We start from the raw sequence: 21,397 nt of genomic DNA, 5'->3' as shown, positions 1-21,397 counted from the left end.
TGAGCTGCCTGATGTGGGTGCTGGGAACTGAACTGGTGTCCTCTATAACAGCAGTAATATGTGCTCTTAACTGCTGATTCCCTCTTTTGGAAGCAGGGTGTCCTATAGGTGAGGCTGGCCTTGAACCCCTGAATCATCTTTCTTTACTTCCCAAGTGCTGGAATTATAGACATGTGCCATGATCCCTGACTATAATCTCTTTTTTCTTACAAAATAAACCACAATAAAAACTATTCAGTTAAATTTGAACACACTTGATCTACGAGTGCAAAAGTGCTTATTCAACCTAACATTTGACAAGCCTCATACTTAGAAAATAACAGCATATGTATAATTAGAATGGAATAATTACCCCCAAGGAAAGGATTTGTACATGTGGATGTACAAATCAAGTAACTGAAACCGAAATATCCACCCAATTAAAGCTAAGAGAGCATGCTGGGAAAGCAGGAGGCAAACATCTCCACAGCACCGCACGCAGGTAGCAGCAGCTCGGGTGAACTGCAGAGACAGACGGGAGGGAAGCACCATCCCCTGTAACTCATCTTACACAGAGTTCGAGCCGGGCTCAGGCCCGCTTCACCCCTTCATTTTCTTCATCATCTCACACGAAGGAGGGACCAAGGACTGGCCTGTTGAACACTCAGGATTCCTCGGCACAGGCCTAAGCTGCCCAGAAGAAGAACTGCTTCTATTTATACTGACTCTAGGACACTTTGGGACAGCCAACAGAAGGAAGCCAGTGATCACTGTGTGATGTTCAACAGAAGAGCCAGCAGCCGTCCCTGAGGACGAGCAGTTTTGATTTCCACCAAGATCTAACTTCCAGTCACTGAAAGGTCTTAACTCTGAGGCTTTCATTATGGCTATGTGGGGGGCAGATTTTGGGGAGTCACTAAGTTTCAAAATCACTTAGTCATTACAGCTGTTAGGTTTGAGTTTAAAGAGCATCCATGACTCAATTCATTATTGGACTCTTTGGAGCTGTGAAAAGAACAAGGATTTAGAAGCTGCTCAAACCATGTCTCCATCACGGACCTTAGGTATGTGTCTCAATAACTCTGCACTTCAGGTTTTTTTAAAATCTGTGAAATGACAAAAATTACACTACATCGTAAGTACATATCCTTGTCTACCTCTTTGTTGCTATGATAAAACACTGAACAAAACCACCTTGGGAAGGAAAAGGTTTGTTTGCTTGCATGACCTGTTCAAAGTACATTGTTGTGGGAAGCCAGGGCAGGGGCTCAAGGCAGGAACTAGAGTGAAGCCCGCAGAGGAACACTATTTACTGGCTTATATCCCATGGTTTGTTCAGCTTGCTTTCTTGTACTACAAAGGACCACCTGCCCAAGGGTGACATCACCTACAACAGGCTGGTTCTAACCACATAAATCATTAATCGAGAAAATGATCCATCATCTTGCCATAAGACTAAGATGAAGCAGGCATCCCCTCCGCTGAGATTCCCTCTTCTGAGACATGTCTAGGTGTATACCAAGTTGACTAAAATTAACCAGCACAGCACTTAATGAAAGCTAGTCCCACACTACAGTCCCTGCAATCAGCTCTTCTTTTTGGCTGCATCAAGCTCCACACGCTCCAACATTAACCAAGGAAATGACATTACCAACGCACTCCCCACATTTAATATGCACTTACTCTGGTAGTGGTCTCATGGCCTTCTATGCATTACTAATTTTTAAAATTCTCCCAACCACATGAGGTAGATGATTCTAAGGATAATTCACAGGCCCAGAGAGGCTTGCTACTGTGTCCATCTATCTGTCTATGTCTGGATAAAAAGTCCAGGTAGCCATTACACTATGTTATTTGCATGATTATAGCATCAAACACGTAATACAGGTTCCCCTTAAATGATCATTCCAGCTGTCCTTGAGACTTTGCTGGGGGCAGAAAAGACTTTAACACTTACTTTTCACAACAGCCTTTTGAGACAGTTCTACAGTTCAGCGGGGAATCAGAGGCACTGGGAAATCAACTTCTGTGTTGTTCTACAGTTCAGCGGGGAATCAGAGGCACTGGGAAATTAACTTCTATATTGTAAAGTCACCCAGGCATTGCATAGTCACGGTTAAAACTCACACAAAAGCAAATGTATCTTTTCCCATAAATATGCAAAATGCAGTTTCCCTTGCAGACAGGACACTGAGTAAAAGTTCCCAAGCAAGGTATAGTAATAGGTGTGACTACCTTTTATGGATGCTTTTTCCTGAGATCCTGGTGAGGTGCATTTTCCAGGGCTTTCTTTGAGGGATGACGAGGTCAGACTTTGTAAGAGCGAGTCCTATTAAGAAAGTATTTACCATATAAGGTTAGCCCTAAAGACTCCCAGAGGCAACAGAATCATTAACGTTGTCTGTGTGTGCTGAAAAGTTGACTCAAGGATTAACAGCGTTTCCTGCTCTTCCATAGGACCCCAGCTCAGTTCCTAGAACACAATGTGGGCATCTCACAACCCCAGCTCCTGGGAATGGGAGCTGCCCTCAACAACACATGCCAAACTATCAGGAAGAAAAAAACAAGGGCCAGCAAGATGGCTCAGGAGATAAAGCGCTTGCTGTACAAGCCTGCCCACCTAAGTTCAGTCCCCACAACCCATGTAAGGCTGGAAGATTTGAAATTCCACAGAGATGTCCTCTTTCCTCCACAGGCAAACCACAGCATACACCGATTCACAGAGGCAACAAACAAAGTTAGTAAGTATATAAAATGTAAAACAAAATAGAAATAAGAAAGAAAAAAAAACAAATTTAATGGCACAGACCTCTCCACAAAGAAGTCTCCGGTCCCAAATAGTGTAACTGGTGAACCTTCTCATTTAACTTTTCATAATTTTGTGTTTCATAACAAACTTTTAGCAAATAGAGAGGAGACACAGACAGGCAAACACAATAAATGAGAAGTCATCCCATCTGACATTCAAGCCTGATTACAACATCTGAAAAAATCCTCATACAGCAATGGGCTTCAGACATGTATAGTTGGAAGGTTTAACAAAAGAGTAAGAAATCAAAGCACCAAGCTTACAGTGTCTTGATCAATCAGGGTTTAAGGCAGGCCAGTGTATAACTGATATGCTCATCGGTCATGCACACAGGTATGCACACTGAGGAAAGGCAAGAAGAACATGCAGAGAGGAAGCAAAGGTCACTCACTCCCACCTTCCCCGTCTGGTGTGGGACCTGCAGGACTGAGGCAGAGGAGGAGGTAAGGTGGAGTGAGAGCTCACACAAAGATGACGGAGCTTGAGCACCACGGAACACCCTTGGGACTGACCACCGAAGAGACAAAGGTCACACACCCAGGGAAGAGAAGGCCTGGTCACACTCCATGCGAAATCCCCACGAGAGTGACCTTATAGAAGAGTCAGAGCAGAGCCAGGGAGACTCAGAGTGAGCACTAGGGAACACTTAATCATCAAAAACAGAGTGTCCAACAGGACAGCAGTTCTCCATTGTAGGCTATGTCAGACACCACGCGAATGTCTTCAAGACCACCTCACAGCATGGAAAGACTCCATGCCTTACAAACAAGAAGTCCAACACAAAACACAACGAGCGTGATGACAGACACGAGGAAAGCAGCCGGGAAGGGTGGAAGAGTACCACTGCTGAGGCAGAGGGGTTATGGCTGGATACGTGCCTTTCTGTAATAGTCTGACACTACTACGGGGGGGGGGGGGGGGGGGGGGAAGGAGCACACACATACATCCCATTTCAAGTCAGGGGGAAATCCAAGGAAACATTTACAGTTAAGAACCTGTCCCTTGGGCTGGAGAGATGGCTCAGGGGTTAAGAGCACTGGCTGCTCTTGCAAAGACCCTGGGTTCAATTCCCAGTACCAACATGGCAGCACACAACAGTCTGTAACTCCAGTTCCAGGGGCTCTGACACCATCACACACACATACATACATACAATCAAAACATCAATGCACATAAAGTAAAAATAAATAAATCATTAAAAGAAGAATCTGTCTCTGAATGAACGGAGCTCCCTTCCCCAAGCATGTCCACCCAGAGGTCTTCATTTGTAAGTACCATATTTGCAGATGTGATTGTAGTTAAGATGGAGGCATGCTGCCCTAACTCTGACAGTATTTGTTTTAGGAAAAGAGGAGGGAGACAGAGATACAAGGCATGGTGATGAGCGCAGGGTGGTGTGATGTCTCCTTAGACCAGGGAGGGCAGATGGCAACCAGCATACTGGGAAGCGACAAGAAGAAAGGCCCTCTCTAGGGCCTTAGAGAGAGTGGCCTGACATCTGGATTTCAGAACAGGGAGAGCAAATTTCTCCTCTTGTCAATCTCCCGGCTTCTGGCAGTTTGTTCCAGCAGCTACAGGAAACCAATGTAATATCCAATTGAGCAGGTAATTGTATTAAATACATAAAATCACTGTTCCAGTTCCTCTCTTGGTTTTTCAGAACAAATTAAGCACTAGCCAGAGGAGCCACAAGTGAGATCGAAACCGTCAGCTCTAAAGGAGACGTGGCTCTGGGGTCCACGGACTCAAGGTACCCAAGTCTCTCTCCACCCCTCCTGGGAGCAGGTCCTTCCTCCCTCCCTGCAGCTGAGGGGAAAGTGGAGGAAGCCAGCCAGGCTGCTTGCTGCTCAGCTTCCCTGTCTGTTCAAGCTGATTATGGGGGACAATGTACTCTTCGGAGACACGAGCTGGAAGTTGGTTTTTCACAGTGAAGTACAGAGAGGCGACAGGTGGTCTCCCTGGTGACACAGCGATCCTAACTCCTCATGGGAACCTGAGGAGGTACCAAGTCTCACAGAAGACACAACAGTACCCTTATTATAACTGAAGATAGGCAACACTACAAATCCCCAGAAAAGCAAGATTATTTCAGCATTTTATCTTTTTTGAAATGGATGAGTCTTGCTATAATTGTTGTGGTATAGATTTCTAGTGGCATGTAAAATCATGTTATGTTTACAGTCTAGGGAATTTCAGACTTAATGGAATCTAGTATACTAAAAATAAAAAAATGAACAAACAAACAAAAAAAACCAATGAGAACTCTTTTAACAATTTCAAAAGAAAATGCAACATACATGCACACATATGCAAGTACACACTCATACACACACACACATGTGCGCGCGCACGTTAGGTCTGAACTAAAGAACAATTCAACAGCTACACATTATGCCAACCTCAAGATCAAGGTTCTCGGAGTGCACTTTTTCCTCAGTTTCCAACTCTGTGCCATTCTGCCTTGGAAGGGAAGGCGTGGGAGCAGAGTCTTCACTCAGGGAGTGTTCTTTATCATCTTCTGGTCTGTCTCCCTCCTCCGTGGGGCTGCTCTTTTTCATGCTCCTTGGCCGAGGTGAAGGCTTAATGTGGCCATCTGCCTCATGACTGCTGCTGTCTTCCCCTGAAAAAGGAAATGCTTTCAGGTGTGTGTGGAACTGACCTCAGCTTCAGCTGCCCTCCTGAAGATGCTTTTGCAGTGCTTGGAGCATCAGGCGAGCACACACTTCTCCACGAGCTCTAACGTACAGGTTTCATAACCCAAATCTAAAACAATTGTTGCCTTCCTGTAGTTAGCCAGCCTATTTAGTTTTACAAAATGTTAATTTCAATTTTTGTGAGTTCTCTTAGTATTAAAAACATTTCCAAGCCAGGCGGTGGTGGTGCACACCTTTAATCCCAGCGCTCAGGAGACACAGCCAGGCAGATCTTTGTGAGTTCGAGGCCAGCCTGGTCTACAAAGTGAGATCCAGGAAAGGAGCAAAGCTACACAGAGAAACCCTGTCTCAAAAAAACAAAACAAAACAAAAAACCAATCAAACAAACAAACAAAAAACATTTCCAGAACATAAACCATCACACAACCTTCCCTCTACGAAATGAACCTCTGCTGAAGCCAGGCCCTCCATACAAAACCAGCCCTTTTAACCATTCGGCCACAAGGTCTCCATCCAAGTACTTTGTAGGTAGAGAAAACACATGACTCGAAATAAAGAAAATGACAAAACAAAGGTAAGTGTCATCACAGAATGCAGGAAATGATGCTGGCCTTCGGGGGATAGAAGGCCTCTTGCTGGAGGAAGGGATGCAAAGGTGACGGATTAGACAAGTCTTCCTCCATCCAAAGAGGTTCCCTAGCAGTTATGGTGATACACAAGGTGTTTAGTGCTCAGTGGTTATGGTGGTTCACAAGGTGCTTAGTGCTCAGTGGTTATGGTGGTACACAAGGTGCTTAGTGCTCAGTGGTTATGGTGGGGCACAAGGTGCTTAGCCCTCAAGAAAACAGTTCAATCCCCATCATCCTAAATACAGAATAAAAAGACTTAGTCGGTACAGCTAAAGCCAGGAAGTACATTTTTTTTAATGAATGGATCAGCTATATATTCATCTATTCATTTTGATCCTTCATGATTTAGATCCTTCATGAATTCTCTGCGCCAGGTACTTTTCAGGACCACCAGCCTCAATTTTTATTCTTCAGACAGAAGATCCCAACAACTTTAGTATATTTTATGCCCGAATTCCATTTCCAGAAATATTGTCAAATTCTCAGAAAGAAAACTAAGTTCTTCTATTCATTTGAAATGCTTGCTTTCAACCCTAACAAGATTATCTGTCTACTTAGATGGAAAGACTCAGGCATCCACACCTGAGGGCATTCAGAATTCTGCTGCCACCTTGTGGTTAGAACATAGTATTGCCTTACTCATTTTTAGTTCACCTTTACTGCGGCTTCCCCACCCACTTTTTCTAGGAACTAAAAGGAGGTCTTGTTTTTCAGTCCACATCTATGTAGCACAGGCTAGCCTCAAACTCACAGCAATCCTGCTGCCTCAGCCTCTAGAGGGATAGGACTTCATGTCCGCATTAACACATCAGGCTCTAGCATAGCTTTAAAACATATTAACTAGGTGGAGTATTGCTTGACACTTGCCGTAAAATGGTAATTATACGCTGTGTTTACATCTCTTCTCTGACTTCCTTTTTTACTTATTTCTCTGGTCAGTTCTGGGGATCAAATTTAGGACCCTTTATGTATGCTGGGCCAGGACTTTTTTGATATACTGTTTTCCCAGTCCTCATATTTTCTGAATAACTAAGTTCACCTACGTTCCTTTCTACCTATGACTCCACCACTGTACCTGGAAGTGCTGTGGGATGGTCTGTATGTCAAATTGCTCTGATTGGTTAATAAATAAAACACTGATTGGCCATTGGCTAGGCAGGAAGTGTAGGCGGGACAAGGAGGAGAATAAAGCTGGGAAGTGGAAGGCTGAGTCAGAGAGACACTGCCAGCTGCCATGATGACAAACAGCATGTGAAGATGCCGGTAAGCCACGAGCCATGTGGCAAGGTATAGATTAATAGAAATGGATTAATTTAAGCTGTAAGAACAGTTAGCAAGAAGCCTGCCACGGCCATACAGTTTGTAACCAATATAAGTCTCTGTGTTTATTTGGTTGGGTCTGAGTGGCTGTGGGACTGGCGGGTGACAGAGATTTGCCCTGAGGTGGGCCAGGCAGGAAAACTCTAGCTACATGGAAGGCTGGGGTTAGAAGTTAATTCAGCTTCCTTACACTGACTGCTTACATTTGATGGCATTTTCTAGATACTTCAAAAGAGTCTCAAAACAATATGGTGGGACAGGAAAAACAGGTTTGCCCTCCTACTCATGAAGCTAGAGTGGCTGAATCCATTTGCCTAAGTCACACACAACTAATATGTGGCAGTGTTTTTAATCAGTGTCTTGGACACTTTTCTGGGGGTCTCTGCTCTACTTTTATCCTTTTGAAGTTCCTAGGATTATCAGGGAGGGAAGAGCCACTCCTTAACAAATGCCTGAAATAAAGTTTTATTTGATGTTACTGGTACCATCTACCATGTTAACTATGAAATATCTGACAGTGCTACACAGTATGATGGGGGAACATTTTATGCTGCTCAGCATCAACTAGTTTTTCCTTTATAAAACAGAAAAAAAAGATGACCAGGAGACATAGAATCCTTGCCTTTCCACAGGCTTGTTCCACTGAATCTCCCACAGGCTCCCAGCGTGCCACCTGGCTGTCCTCCATCCTTTCTTCCCAAAGTCAAGTGTTTAGCAGACTAGTGGAGAGTACCCCAGTCCTTCTTAATCGCAGAGACCAAAGAAAGATTCTGTTTTCTTAAGGAGAGTCTGGAGGCTTCGTTAACAATAAAAGCAAAATACTGGTATAGAAGAAATGCTTCCATGCTTCCGTAGATCTGAACTTGAACCCAGGGCCCTGTGTATGCTAGCCACCTGTCCACCTCCTCACTACAGCCCCAGTCTTGTAGATGATTGTTTTAATCTCGGGAACACGTGGGGATTAGAATAGATTCACTGCAGCTCCATCCCCATAAACGGAATTGAAGCTGATGAGTCAGGTGTTTGGGAGTTACATCTGTGGGTGACCACAGCAGCTCCGGCGTCCTCTCATGCACCAGCACCATTCCAGATTGGATATTCACAGGGCTTTTGTAGCTATGGTTACTAAGTTAAGCTGGGAAACTGGAAAGTTAAATATATAAGCTACCATAAAAAAGCATTCTGTGACTTTATCTTAAAACAAATGTTCTGGAAATGTAATTATAATAATTTCCCAAGTTACCTGAAGATGTATTTCCTTTGATGGGAAGAATTCTGGGTTTAGGCTTTATTGTAATGATCTCTTTTCCAACTTCTTGATCATCATTTTGAGATTCAGAAAAGGAATTTCCAATCATATCTTCATGAACATCAGCTGATATGTCTTCACTGTTCTGTATGACAGATTCCTGCTCATCTTTGGATATATCACTGTTTACTTTCTTGGTTTTCAAAAAAGACAGTCTTGGAGAATTCTTTTCCTCATCGTCAGATATATGAAAATCATTCATCTTTTTTCTAACTAGACTTTCATCTGTTGAGGTATCTGAAAATTCACCTAAAGAAACTGAAATATGAACAAGGCGATTTCAACAGTGTATTTTAAACATCCGAAGGTTATATTCTATTTCTTCAAAAGCAACTATCTTCAGGAAGAGAAAGGACTAGAAATCAATCAACAATCCCAAATAAGTACAAATTTATTTTTTAACTGTTGAAAACACCTAATCTAGGCACTCCTTGTTGACATTTATGAAATAAGATCTGAGTTTCATTAGCATATTAGAAATATTTACCAAGTTCCTATAGCACTGTGTTTATTCTGGGGTGTGTCCCTCAAAGGCTGCTCAGTGTACCACCCACCCCAAAATACTACAGTCTAATAAAGAACACCAACTTAACGTGACTTAACGGCTACTCGGAACACTTTTACAGGGAATATTTATTCAGTGAATCTTACCAAGTAGCACATTCAATTTCAGATTCAGAATTCTATAACCTTATACCAGAAATCTAAAGTGGAATGTTTTGCTCACTTAAAAGAAACCAAGTTAAACCAAAATAGTGGACATATCCATGTGAAGGGACTGTTTTCCAAAACGACCCACTTTGGTTGTTTGAGAATGTCCACCATGGGCTCGGGTACTTGAACACTTGGTGTCCAGGTGGTGGCGCTGTTTGGTGGGAGCTGCTGCCTTGTGGAGGAAGCACATCACTAAGGACAGGCTTGGGGAGTACACAGCCTTGACCCCGGTCTGCTGTTGCTGTGATCCTCAGCTCCCAGCTCCTTCCACCTACGCCTGCGGCTTTCTGTCATGCTGCCCCCACCAGGATGGACTCACATTTCTCTGAGACCAGAAGCCAGAATAAACTCTTCTATTAGTCATTTTGGCCATGGTATTTTTTTTTTCATAGCAACAAAAGGAGTACCTAATGCAGAAGTCAGTACCAGAGAGTGGGCTGCTGCTGTCAGAAACCTGATCATACTGGTTTTAGAGGAATGTGGAATACCCTGGAACTCTGGATTAGAATGGTGGTTAAACCTTGCAAGGAGAGCTCGAAAGTCCGTTCTAGTAGGAGCCTGGAAGACTGATGTTCTGAGAGTAATGGGGACTGTAGGAGTCCAACTCAGGAAGTTTCAGGAGGAAGCAAGGACTTTAACAGCCTCTGGGATAGAGGCCATTCCGGTGATATCTTGGTGAAGAATCTGGACGCCTTCTGCCCCTGTCAGAAGATCTTGCCTGTGGATAAATGTGCTGGTTTGTTTTTCTCTACTTGACACAAACTGTAGTATCTGGGAAGAGGAAGCTACTACGGAAGAGCTGCTTCCAACAGATGGCCTGTGGGCACATCTAAGGCATGCTCTTGATTAATGAGTGACTTGGGAGGGTCCAGCCCACTGTGGGCAGTGCTATGCCCGGGCAGGCAGTCCTGATAGTGTACGAAAGCAAGACCAGCAAGCTAAGGAGGAGTAAGCCACTTAGCACTGCTCCTCCATGGTCTCTGCTTCAGTTCCCATCTCAGCTCCTGAGTGAGTTCCTGCCTGACACACCTCAATGATGGATTGTTACAGGGAAGTGCAAGCCACATAAACCCTTCCCACACCAAGTTGGATTTGGTTAATATTTTACCACAGCAATAGAAAACAAAGAGTACACTAACTTCAAAAGTAATGGACTAATTCATTTGAAAGAGGAAGCTTGAAGACAGTGCAGCATTGGATCTGTGGCGTGGTTTTTACTGATTTTGCTTATGCAGGTATATAAGAAAAATGAGTAAGTGGGGCAGAAGGAAGTACAGCCAGGAGAGGAAAAGGGCCCTAGGAGGCTTACTGTTTCAGCACAGCTTGTCCTGGGAGAGCCCTGGAGGCTGATGACATCAGCACTGTTATGGGAGGCTCCCAGCTCCACAGTGGAACAAAGGGAAGGATGCTCTCACAGCAAAAGACCCCTCCCAGCTAAGTAGCTAAATTTCCAGTTGTAAAGGAGCATATGGAATTCTGCTTCTAGAAATCAGTGGGATAAAAAAAGATGTGACTCAAGGAGTGACAGCCCACCCCAAGCTGACAGGCAAACTTGGCAGCCGTCTACTTGGTACTTTGGAGGCCCGCAATTCAGAAATGTGAGAGGATCACCGATTCTCCTCCTGTGGGTTGCAGAGAGACCTCTAGGCTAGTAAAGTTGTGACTGGGAAGTCACTGCTTGAAGGCCCTAAGAGGGCAAAACAAAACAAAACAAAACAAACGATGGTGTGCAATCGTGAAAATGAAACTTGGGCTGTGGTGGGACCCTCAAGATGCCAGAGATGCAGAGCCACGAGACCTCTGTCACAGAGAATTACATACAGGTTAGAAGCATCCCAAAAGAGAGACGTATGCTGCAGAGAAAAAGCTTGAGGGCAGAGCCCACTAGAGTCCCAGCCACTAGATAAGGAGCCCCATGAGACTTCACATTTGCCCTGCTATGTTCCTTTTGGTCTTGCCTTAGTCCAGTATTTCCTCACTATGCCCCCCATTCCTCTCTCTTGGAATGGTAATATATATCCTGTTGGAAGCATGTAACTTGCATTTCTGATTTTTTCAAGGGGTTACAATTAAGAGATTGTCCTGAGTCTCAAAAGAGATGGGACTTTCAAACAGTGCTGAAAATGTTAAAGACTGGGGAATGTTAAAGTTGGACTAAATGTGCTTTGCTCTGACCATGAGCTCCTGGGCTACAGCAAGTGGAATATGGTAGTCCAGATGAGAATGTTCCCCAGAGGCTCAAGTACTTGACTACTCGGTCCCCAGGTGGTGACACTGCTTGGTGAGCAGGTATTAGCTTGTGGAAGAAGTCCATAACTCGGGGCAGGCTGTGAGAGCGCATAGCCTTGACACTCTTCCAGTCTGCTTTCTGCTTTGTGTTTGCTTTGGAAGTTGTCTCTCAGCTCCCTGCTCCCGCCACCGTGCCTGCAGCTTTCCCCGTGCCCACCCCCCCTGATGGACTCACATCCCTCTAAAACGATAAACTCAAATAAGCTCTTCCTCTCAAGTCACTTCTGGTCATGATGCTTCATACCAGCAACAGAAAGCAGAAAAGTAGCTCCGCATCCCCACAATTCCAACCCCAGATCTGGTCTGTTATCAAGCATTACCAAAGTGCTCCCCATGAGCATTCCGTGAACTTGGGGTGCTATCGAAATGTAGAATTCTTAAAGATGAAACTACTTTCCAATATAGCTCTCTCCTAAGGCATCATTTTACTGTAGACTCGGTAATAATGTATTTATATATTTTTAAATTCACATTTGGAAATGAGCAAAAGATAATTCATTAGCTTCTTGAGAGTTAAGCATGGCTTTCTAACTCATTGCACACATAGAATTCTGAAACTAGGGAATTCATAGGCACTGTATTATCCTAAGAAGTTAGTGGGTAGGTGAAATGGAACTAAGGACGCAACACTCGGGAAACGGGTTCATTTGTCTCTTCCCTTACATACCAATCTCGTCACTGTCAAAGTCGTCTGAGTATTCAGAACTCCTCTGCCTGGCCGACCGGGCTGTAATTGCTCTGATCAGCTCATCCTGAAATGAGAACAGTAATATCAATTCCCATCCAAGCAGGGATGTCTCCTACCCAGAGGTAATTTTTAAACAAATAATACTTGATTATTCTGCTCTCAGATGTAAGTTTCATTCACCTACAGTCACTCTAAGCCTACTTTGTCCCATGCTCCCAAGTCATCGAACTCACTGCAGAATATTGAAATTGGAGCCGTCTCCTACGGGATTTGTAATTAAACAGGAAGTGACTGCTAGTATCAGATAAATTATTGGCAGGTTATGATCTGAGCTAAATGCTAATTAATGATGGGGCACTCATGTAGATAGGATTTATTAGAAATTGACATTTTGTTGGAGATCTGTACATTTTGAGGGAGGCAGGGGCTTGGGATTGACGACAGCCTACGCGGAGCCACACCCTCAGCCTTGCGCTGGTACTTTACGCACATTGCAGAGATGGGCATAATCAATACTGCAGATGCAGAGGAAGAGTTGGAAATTGTAGTTATCCAACAGTAAGTCCTTTTTATGCTTACAGTAGAAAACTGAAGTCTAGACAAAGACAGACTCTGAAGCGGCTCTTTTACCTTCAACTTAGAAGCCAATATTGAAGGAAGGGTAGCCACAGAGGTGGGTATTTTAATAGCAAGTCCAAAGTTAACAGATCGCCTACAACACAGCAAAAGAGAAGCAAGAACTCCTCCCACTTCTCGCCAGAACCCTGGAGAATCAGGAAGTGCCGAGTCCTAGTATACTCAAAACCAAAATGCTTTGACATATTTTACCTGAAAAGAAGTTCTCTTGGTAGCTTTTGGACTCTTGGTATATGCCAAAGTTGTGCTGAAGATTTCATCAGACATACTGTATTCTTTTTCGCTACTTTTATACAATTGTTAATAAATAACTGGAATTATTCATTCAAACTCTGATGTTGGCTGAAAAAAATATAAAGATATAAAAGAATTAGAAGCTTTCCATGATCGGGATACTCTATTCCTGGAGTTAGTGCCCTCCCTGCCAAATAAAGAGAAACCACTCTGAGCACTGGCCTATATGCTCACCTAAAAATATAAACGGTGTTTTAGTAAAGGCATGAAATTCTCACAACAAATTCGCTTTCACGAAAAGAAAATACAAAAGGAAGTTACTGCTCTAAACTATTTTAAGGACGAATAAATTGCAGCCAAATATTCTTCACCTTTCCATCATTAAACAATATAGCATTGTAGATGCCAGCATGACTTATTTCAAGACGAGACCAAGAGGATTGTCAGAGTCAAGGTTATATGACCCCCTTCCCTGCCCCGGAAAAACGCCTTGCAGATAACCGTATTCAAATACAATCATTAACCACAAACAGCAGCGACATTTTCCTAAGCCATTTGTTTGCTCTCTCACAAAAAAAAAAAAAAAAAAAAAATCACACAAAGGACGTCTCGACCCCGGGCTGCATTAATGTCGCTGTTTCTGGCGCGCGACGCCGTTCGGATCGCCGGCCGCCGCCCAGAGCTCCCCGGGCCGGCCAGGTGGCGTCCCTGTCCCCAGCTCCGCGCGGCTCCCGACCCAGCACGCGCCAGGCCCGCGCACGCCCGGCGCGGTCCCCACGGCTCCTCCGCGCCCCATGGCCCGCGCGTCCCGCAAGCACCCCCGCACCCCCTGCGCCCAGGCTCCTGTGACCACCTGAGAACCCAGCGGCTGGGCTCCAGCACCGATGTCGCCTCCGGCCAGGGCCTGGCAGTCTGGGAAACCAGGTATTGGAATAAGCAGGAGGCGGGGCAAAAGATGGAGGCGGAAGGCGGTTGCTAGGCAACAGCGTCCCCGGGAGGAAGTGACTTCCAACGCTCCTGGTCTCTCGGGTACCCAACACCGCCTTTCCGCCTGCGTCGCTAGGACAACTGCTCAGACCAAAGGAAGTGACGTCACCGGCGTAGGTGTTGGGAGCTCCGTGCCGTAGCAGCCTGTGTGCAATGGCTGTTGCCTAGGAGACAGGACAGGCCCTCTGCCATCAAGCCAGGGAACCTTGATTGCTCATGCTCAGTGGTGCAGGTATAGCGTAACCGAGACGCAAAGCGTCGTTTTGCCAGCTAAGACGTGGAATCTGTGAACCTGAGCAGTGTCAGCAGACCCGACAGAATAACGTGGCAGTGACGTTTACAATCTTTGGAGTCAAACTGCATGTTTGATTTTTGGCGTTTGCAAATTAAGGTCTCTATGTTTTGATTTCTTCTGAAACTAATAATTATAATAATGCCCGACTTAAAAGAGTTGCTGTGAATACTGAATGGTATATGTAGTGAAATATTAGGGAAGTATCTGGAGTTGCATTCGGTTAATATTACATATGACCGCTACTTACAACGAATGCAGTACACCATGGAGTCTGTTTCACATCTCTGATTGAAAGTTTCTCCTTTCTATGTTTAGCGGATAATCGCTTAAAAAAAAAAATCAGTCAATAAAGAAAAATGGACAAGTAGGCTGGAGGACAATGTACCGCTGAAGGAATCAATATCGTTTTCATTTAGTTATCGTCCATAATAGTAATACACAAAATATTTAAAATTTTAAGTTACACAGGTTTCAGCTATTGTTAACTTGGAAACAAGTTTGTAAAGATTAATTCATTGACTAGTAACTAAACTAGTTTGTTTCTATATCTCCACAATATTTTACTTAGTAATTATTTCTGAAGACTTAACACTGAAAGTAGATTTAATAAATCACCATGTAAAATATTTAAATGTGCGTAAAGATAAATATGAAGTTTAGTAAGAAAAACATTTCTGAATTATAGTTGCAATGATCCTTTTTAAAAGCTCAGTTTGCTTTTTAACTTGTTCCTGTTTGGTAAATTTGGTTTACTTAATTATGTTGTCTTTAAACATTTTTAAATGGGGCTGGGCATGGTGAAACTCACCAATAATCCAGCATTTGGAAGTCATATGCAGACAGAACTCTGTGAATTCAAGCCCAGTCTGGTCAACAAAGCAAATTCTAGCCCCGACCTCCACCCCTCAGGGCTACATGGTGAGACCCTGTCTCAAAATAAATAAATAAATAAATAAATAAATAAATAAATAAATAAAATAAAGCATATCTTTAAAAAATTGAAAGCTAGAAAAATGGCTCAGTGGTTAAGAGCACTGTCTGTTCTTCCAGAGTACAGTTCCCAGAATCCACATGGCTGGTCACCACTGACTATAGCTGTAGTAGTCCCATGAATTCCAGTACCCCCCTTGTGGTGTGCAAATGTACACACAGACAAAAGCACCCATACAGATAAATAAATAAACTAAAGTGGATATTTGAGTAAGAAAAAGATTTTCTATTCTCACCAGTTACTGTGAACTTTCCTAACCTCTGTTTTATTCACAAATACGATTCTCTTAAAGCCCCTGTAACCCTCAGCAAGCAGGTACCCAAATTTTCTTAAATGGGAAGAACTAATTTTTTGATAATGTTGAGATCATTATAGTCATGAAAAAGTAAAGACTGTGTTCATTTTTTAATCCATTTGGCTGATAGAACTTTAATTTAGGCAGGACTGATGGAAGTAAAATTACAAAACCATCAGTAAAGGGGCTGGAGAAGCTGCTCAACAGTGAAGAGTGCGTCCTGCTCTTCAGGGAACCCTAGTTTGGTTCCCAGCACCCACATCAGGCCATTCACAACCACCTCTGTAGCAGGGTCCTTGCTGTTGTTCCCCTTAGTGGGGAGGTCAAGTAGGCGCAGAGTCAAACCACACAGACTCCGGGAGAATGTGGAAACAACAAGCTCAGTTTATTCAGGAAGAGGCAAGCCTTATATACCCTCCACCCCACCCTGGGGGGAGGTCTGATGAATATGCATCAGCTGGTGTGACATGGCTGCTTCTCATTGGTCCAGGTCATCTCCAGATCATGTTTCAGCTGCTGTTGCTAAGACCCTTAGGCAGACCCAGGCTGGCTCTCAGAAAGTATCTTTTTTTTTTTTTTTATTAATTCTTTGAGAATTTAATATATGCATACAATGTACTTTGATTATATTTATCCACCAGTCATCCCCTTAACTCCTCCAAGATCCATTCACCACCCCAAGCCCCTTTTCAACTTCGTGTCTTTTTTTAAAAAACAGATTTCATGTTTATTTGAGGATTTTATACATGGGTACACCGTATTTGCATAATTTCCACCCTTCCCTGTCCAATTCCTTCCATGTCCGTCCCTCCAACTACCCTCTCTTGAGTTTATGAACTCTTCTACATAACATGTACATATGTACACACACACACACACACACACACACACACTTCCTACTGAATCTAATTAGTGTTATTCTTACTTTGTTGTGATTTGGACTAAGTGCTTAGGATTGGGGTCTCATCCCTGAAATAAGAAGAAAATGAATACATAAACAAATATTGGCTCACTCTACCTCAGCAGCCATTGACTGCTTATAGCTCTTCATATAGGATTGAGTCCTTGTGAAATATACCTCCTTCCAAGTTAGGATGTTTACAGGTGTTGTCTTTTCAGGTGTTATGCAGGCAGGTATCTTTTTTACTTGTTTCGGCCTTCTGGTCTTCAAGCCTGTTAGGGATGAGTCATCCCACACACCTCTAACTCCAGCTGCAGGAGATCCAACAGCTTCTTTGGATCTCCATTGATAATGGCATACATTTACACACACACACACACACACACACACACACACACACACACACAAATAAAAAGTTTTTAAAATCTCCAAAATTATCAGTGAAGAGGGCTCTTGAATGAAGATCTTATTTTCCTACAGGATACATTTGATTTTGTTTCAATTTCTTAATTGATACTAAAAATTAGTAGATGACATAGTTGTGGTATAGAAAGCTACAGGAAATGAAAACAATTCACCTAAAATGGTTGATTTCTCCACAGGATCTAATGCATAATGTCTTGCTGATGGATAATCCTTCTGTACCCTGTGAATATGTATTACTCTCATTGGTTAATAATAAAGCTGATTGGCCTATAGCAAGGCAGGATAAAGTTAGACAGAACAATCAAACTGAGGACTGGGATGAAGAAGGGCAGAATTCAGGGAGACTCGAGCCAACGCTAGGAAAGCAAGATGCTAGAGGACAGGTAAAGCCACGAGCCATGTGAAAATAAATAAATTAATAAAATGGGTTACTTTAAAAGTAAGAGCTAGTTAGTAATAAGCCTGAGCTATTGGAAGAGCATTTTTTTATTTAAGAAAAATTGTTTTTATTCCTTTTACATACGAACCACAGACACTTCTCTCATCCCTCCTCCCTCCCCACACCTAGCCTAACCCCCCTTGACCCACCCCTCATGCCTCCTCCAAAAGGGTAAGTTCTCCCATTGGGGGACAGCAAAGCCTGGTGTATTCAGTTGAGGCAGGACCCAGCCCCTTCCCCCTGGCTCAAGGGTGAGCAAGGTGTCCGACCATAGGTAATGGGATCCAGAAAACCAGCTCATGCACCAGGGATAGATCATGATCACAGTGGCGCACACCTTTAATCCCAGCACTCGGGAGGCAGAGCCAGGCAGATCTCTCGGAGTTTGAGGCCAGGCTGGTCTACAGAGCGAGATCCAGGACAGGCATCAAAGCTACACAGAGAAACCTTCTCTTAAAAATCCAAAATAAACAAACAAACAAATAAATAAAATAAGTGTCTGTGTGTTTATTTGGGACTAGGTGGTCAGGACAAAAAACTTTTTTTTTACTATGTCTTTTCATTATTTTCACATTTTAAGCGACTAAAATTTTAGTGCTATGTTAATATTTTCAAGTAGCTTCCGTATATGTTAACAGCAATGTTTTATAACATCAGAATCAGAATTGTGCCATTTTGTTCTAATGCACACTTGGTTATAGACCCATAATTGTTGAGTGATTAAGCTCATGAATAACCAATTTAATACATTAACTGAAAGACATTATTAAAGTACTGCAAAAGCTCACAGATAACTAACTCTTTTAAAAAGAAGCTCTGCAGGGCACAAAAAAATCTCAGTAGCTTTAAATTTTTCTCTAAATTACGTATTACCATTTCATATGTCTGTTGAGTTTAATACCTCCATGTCTAAGCTTTGGGCTTATCCCTTTGTTATACTCATATAAACAACACGTTCTGAGTCTGACTTGGAGAGTCCAAATAGAGAACACCAAGTTCCTGGCTACCAACAGGACATGGCTGCAAGGCTGAGTAAATTCACAATGGGAATCTGTTCAGATGATGGCTCCCCACAAGCACAAAATGAGAAGTTCTAAAAAGAATTCTTCCTGGCAGTATTTCAGTTTTTACAGATGCAAGTGTGAGTTGAATACCAAGCTTAGGAGAGAAGACGGGCCCAGAAGTGTAGTCCACGGAGTCCATGTGACAGTGGTTTTGAGTGGTTGAGAACAGGTGCTGCCTTTTTGTTGTTCGAATCTTAAATGGTCTTATAATAAAAAAACCCTGAATCAGATATTGGGGTGAAAGCTGAAGATCAGAGAAGCAGAGCAAACCACAGCCAACCTTACCTCACCAACTCCTCAGTCGATCCTGTTTCCATGAATACTCAGACTGAAAGCCTCTGAGTCCTCACCCGAAAGGCCTCAGACAAAAAGACCCTTTAGTTCCTATCTCTTCCTGCCTTAAATACCTTTCTCTGCCCTTCCATACTACTTCCTGGTATTAAAGGTGTGTGCTTTCCAAGTAAAGGCACGACATCTCAAATGGTGGGATTAAAGGTGTGGGCCACCACTGCCCGGCTCTGTTTTCTCTCCTAGACTGAGTCAATCTCATGTAATCCAGCATGGCTTTGAACTCACAGAGATCCAGCTGGATCTCTGCCTCTCAAGTGTTAGGATTAAAGGTGTGTGCCACCACTGCCTAGTTTCTCTATTTAATCTAGTGGGTTACTCTGTTCTCTGATCTTCAGGCAAATTTATTAGGGTACATAATATATCACCACACCTTTTGCTAGTGCTTAAGATATGCTTGTGGTGTTTATTCAGCTTGTACTGCCTGTTGGGCTTGGTGTGTGTGTGTGTATGTGTGTCTTTGTCTCTTTGTGTGTATATGTCTTGTGTGTCTGTGTGTGTCTCTGTGTGTGTCTGTGTGTATGTTTGTGTATCTCTCTTTTTCTCTGTCTCTTTCTCTCTCTCTCTCTCTCTCTCTCTCTCTCTCTCTCTCTCTGTGTGTGTGTGTGTGTGTGTCTGTGTGTGTGTCTATGTCTCTGTGTGTATGTGTCTGTATCTCTCTCTCTTTCTCTGTGTGTATGTATGTGTGTTTTGGGGGGGTCTGTGTGTGTGTGTGCGTGCGCGCGCGCGCGCGCGCGTGTGTGTGTGTGTGTGTGTGTGTGTGTGTGTGTGTGTGTGTGTCTGTAGGAGGGGCAGGGTGTAAAGCAGGAAGACCCCTTTTCACAGGACAAAGCAACTGAGATAGGACTTTTCTTCAACAGGTCCTTATCCTCACACAGCAGGAAGCCATCTGTATTTGTGTGGCTTGTGGTGCAGGTTAGAGATCAGATAAAAATGGAAAAGGAACAGGGATCTGTGCTCACAGCCAACATGGGATGATAAACCCAGCTGCCCTTGGGCACTGGATAGTGTGCTAGACATGAATCACCATGGCTGTTGATGGATGAAGGTTGAGCTCAGATACAAGTACACCGACAGTTGGGGAATTATGGGGGAGTGCACTGCTGTAAGGAAGGGACTCACAAAGGAGGACATCAGAATCTCAAGGAACGCCATCCCGCTATAGTAAACTGCAGTGGTTTAAGTGTAATTTTTCATATATGTGGGAAAACTTAACACCACCACTTTGAAAGAAATGTTAACGTTATCAGAATCAAAAGAAAGTAAGTAATATCTTAATGGTCTGAAAAAAGGCTTCTGTGTGGTTGACTGATCTCACTAAAGACTGCCGGAACCATCTTACAGATACTACTTCATACAAAGAACACTTCTGCAGGACATCTAGCCAGCACCTACCTGTTCAGACTGGAAATGACCCCACTCTTTTTATTAACCAGAGACTGAAGATTATTGTTTCAAAATATCCTATTTTGATCTTTTGTTCCAATGTCCTTGCATATGTCCATAATTTGCTATAATGTACATGTTCTCATGGCAATGTTCTGCTATTGCCAAACAATTTCCTTTTTGTTTTTGGAGAATCTCACTGTTTTAAAAATTCAAGTTGTCAAATATAACTATGCACTGTTGCATTTTATTTAGAGATTTTTGAATTACTATACAGCAAGAGAAACGTGATTATTTATTCTAAAACAGGACTTATTGCACAAATACTAAATGGTCTTTTTTTTTTGTCTTCGGGTTTTATTGCTGTGAAGAGGTACCATGACCATGGCAACTCTTTTTTTATATTATTTTTTAATTTATAATTTAATTTTACATATCAGCCACGGATTCCCCTGTCCTCCCTCCTCCTGCCCCCTCCCTCTTCATCTCCCCCAATTACCCCCTCCCCCGTTCCCATCTCCTCCAGGGCAAGCATTTCCCTAGGGATTCAGCTCAGCCTGGTAGATTCATTCAGTTGAGGCAGGTCCAGTCCCCTCCTCCCTTCACCCAGGCTGAGCAAAGTGTCCCAGCATAGGCCCCAGCTTCCAAACAGCCAGCTCATGGATTAAGGACAGGTCCCAGTTCCACTGCCTGGGGGCCCCCCAAACAGTTCAAGCTAATCGACTGTCTCACTTATCCAGAGGGCCTGATCCAGTTGGGGGCTCTTCAGCCATGGGTTCATAGTTCATGTGTTTCCACTAGTTTGGCTATTCGTCCCTGTGCTTTTTCCAATCATGGTCTTAATATCTCTCGCTCATACAATCAATCCCTCCTCTTTATTGCCAATTGGACTCCCAGAGCTCCACCTGGGGCCTGGCCGTGGATCTCTGCATCTGCTTCCATCAGTCATTGGATGAGAGTTCTATTGCGACAGATCACCAGAGTAGGTCAGTTCGGGCTTTCTC

General features: G+C 43.4%; 1 protein-coding gene across 1 annotated transcript in view; it reads right to left on the bottom strand.

Annotated features, from left to right (window-relative positions):
- Positions 1 to 14,241, bottom strand: part of Map9 (microtubule associated protein 9) — a 28,701-nt gene extending 14,460 nt beyond the window's left edge. The window contains exons 1-6 of the mRNA XM_059265524.1: positions 14,115 to 14,241; positions 13,220 to 13,369; positions 12,371 to 12,455; positions 8,635 to 8,958; positions 5,188 to 5,408; positions 2,215 to 2,308 (exon numbers count right to left, since the gene is read on the bottom strand). Coding sequence (XP_059121507.1) covers positions 2,215 to 2,308; positions 5,188 to 5,408; positions 8,635 to 8,958; positions 12,371 to 12,455; positions 13,220 to 13,294 — 799 coding nt within the window. The 5' untranslated portion in view covers positions 13,295 to 13,369; positions 14,115 to 14,241. The remainder of the gene's footprint in view (positions 1 to 2,214; positions 2,309 to 5,187; positions 5,409 to 8,634; positions 8,959 to 12,370; positions 12,456 to 13,219; positions 13,370 to 14,114) is intronic.
- Positions 14,242 to 21,397: the final 7,156 nt, after the last annotated feature.

This window comes from Peromyscus eremicus, chromosome 6 (genome assembly GCF_949786415.1).
Source record: "Peromyscus eremicus chromosome 6, PerEre_H2_v1, whole genome shotgun sequence".
Lineage (NCBI taxonomy): Eukaryota > Metazoa > Chordata > Mammalia > Rodentia > Cricetidae > Peromyscus > Peromyscus eremicus.
The sequence above is the reverse complement of the archived record's forward strand: the minus strand, read 5'-3'. Positions and strand labels throughout refer to the sequence as shown.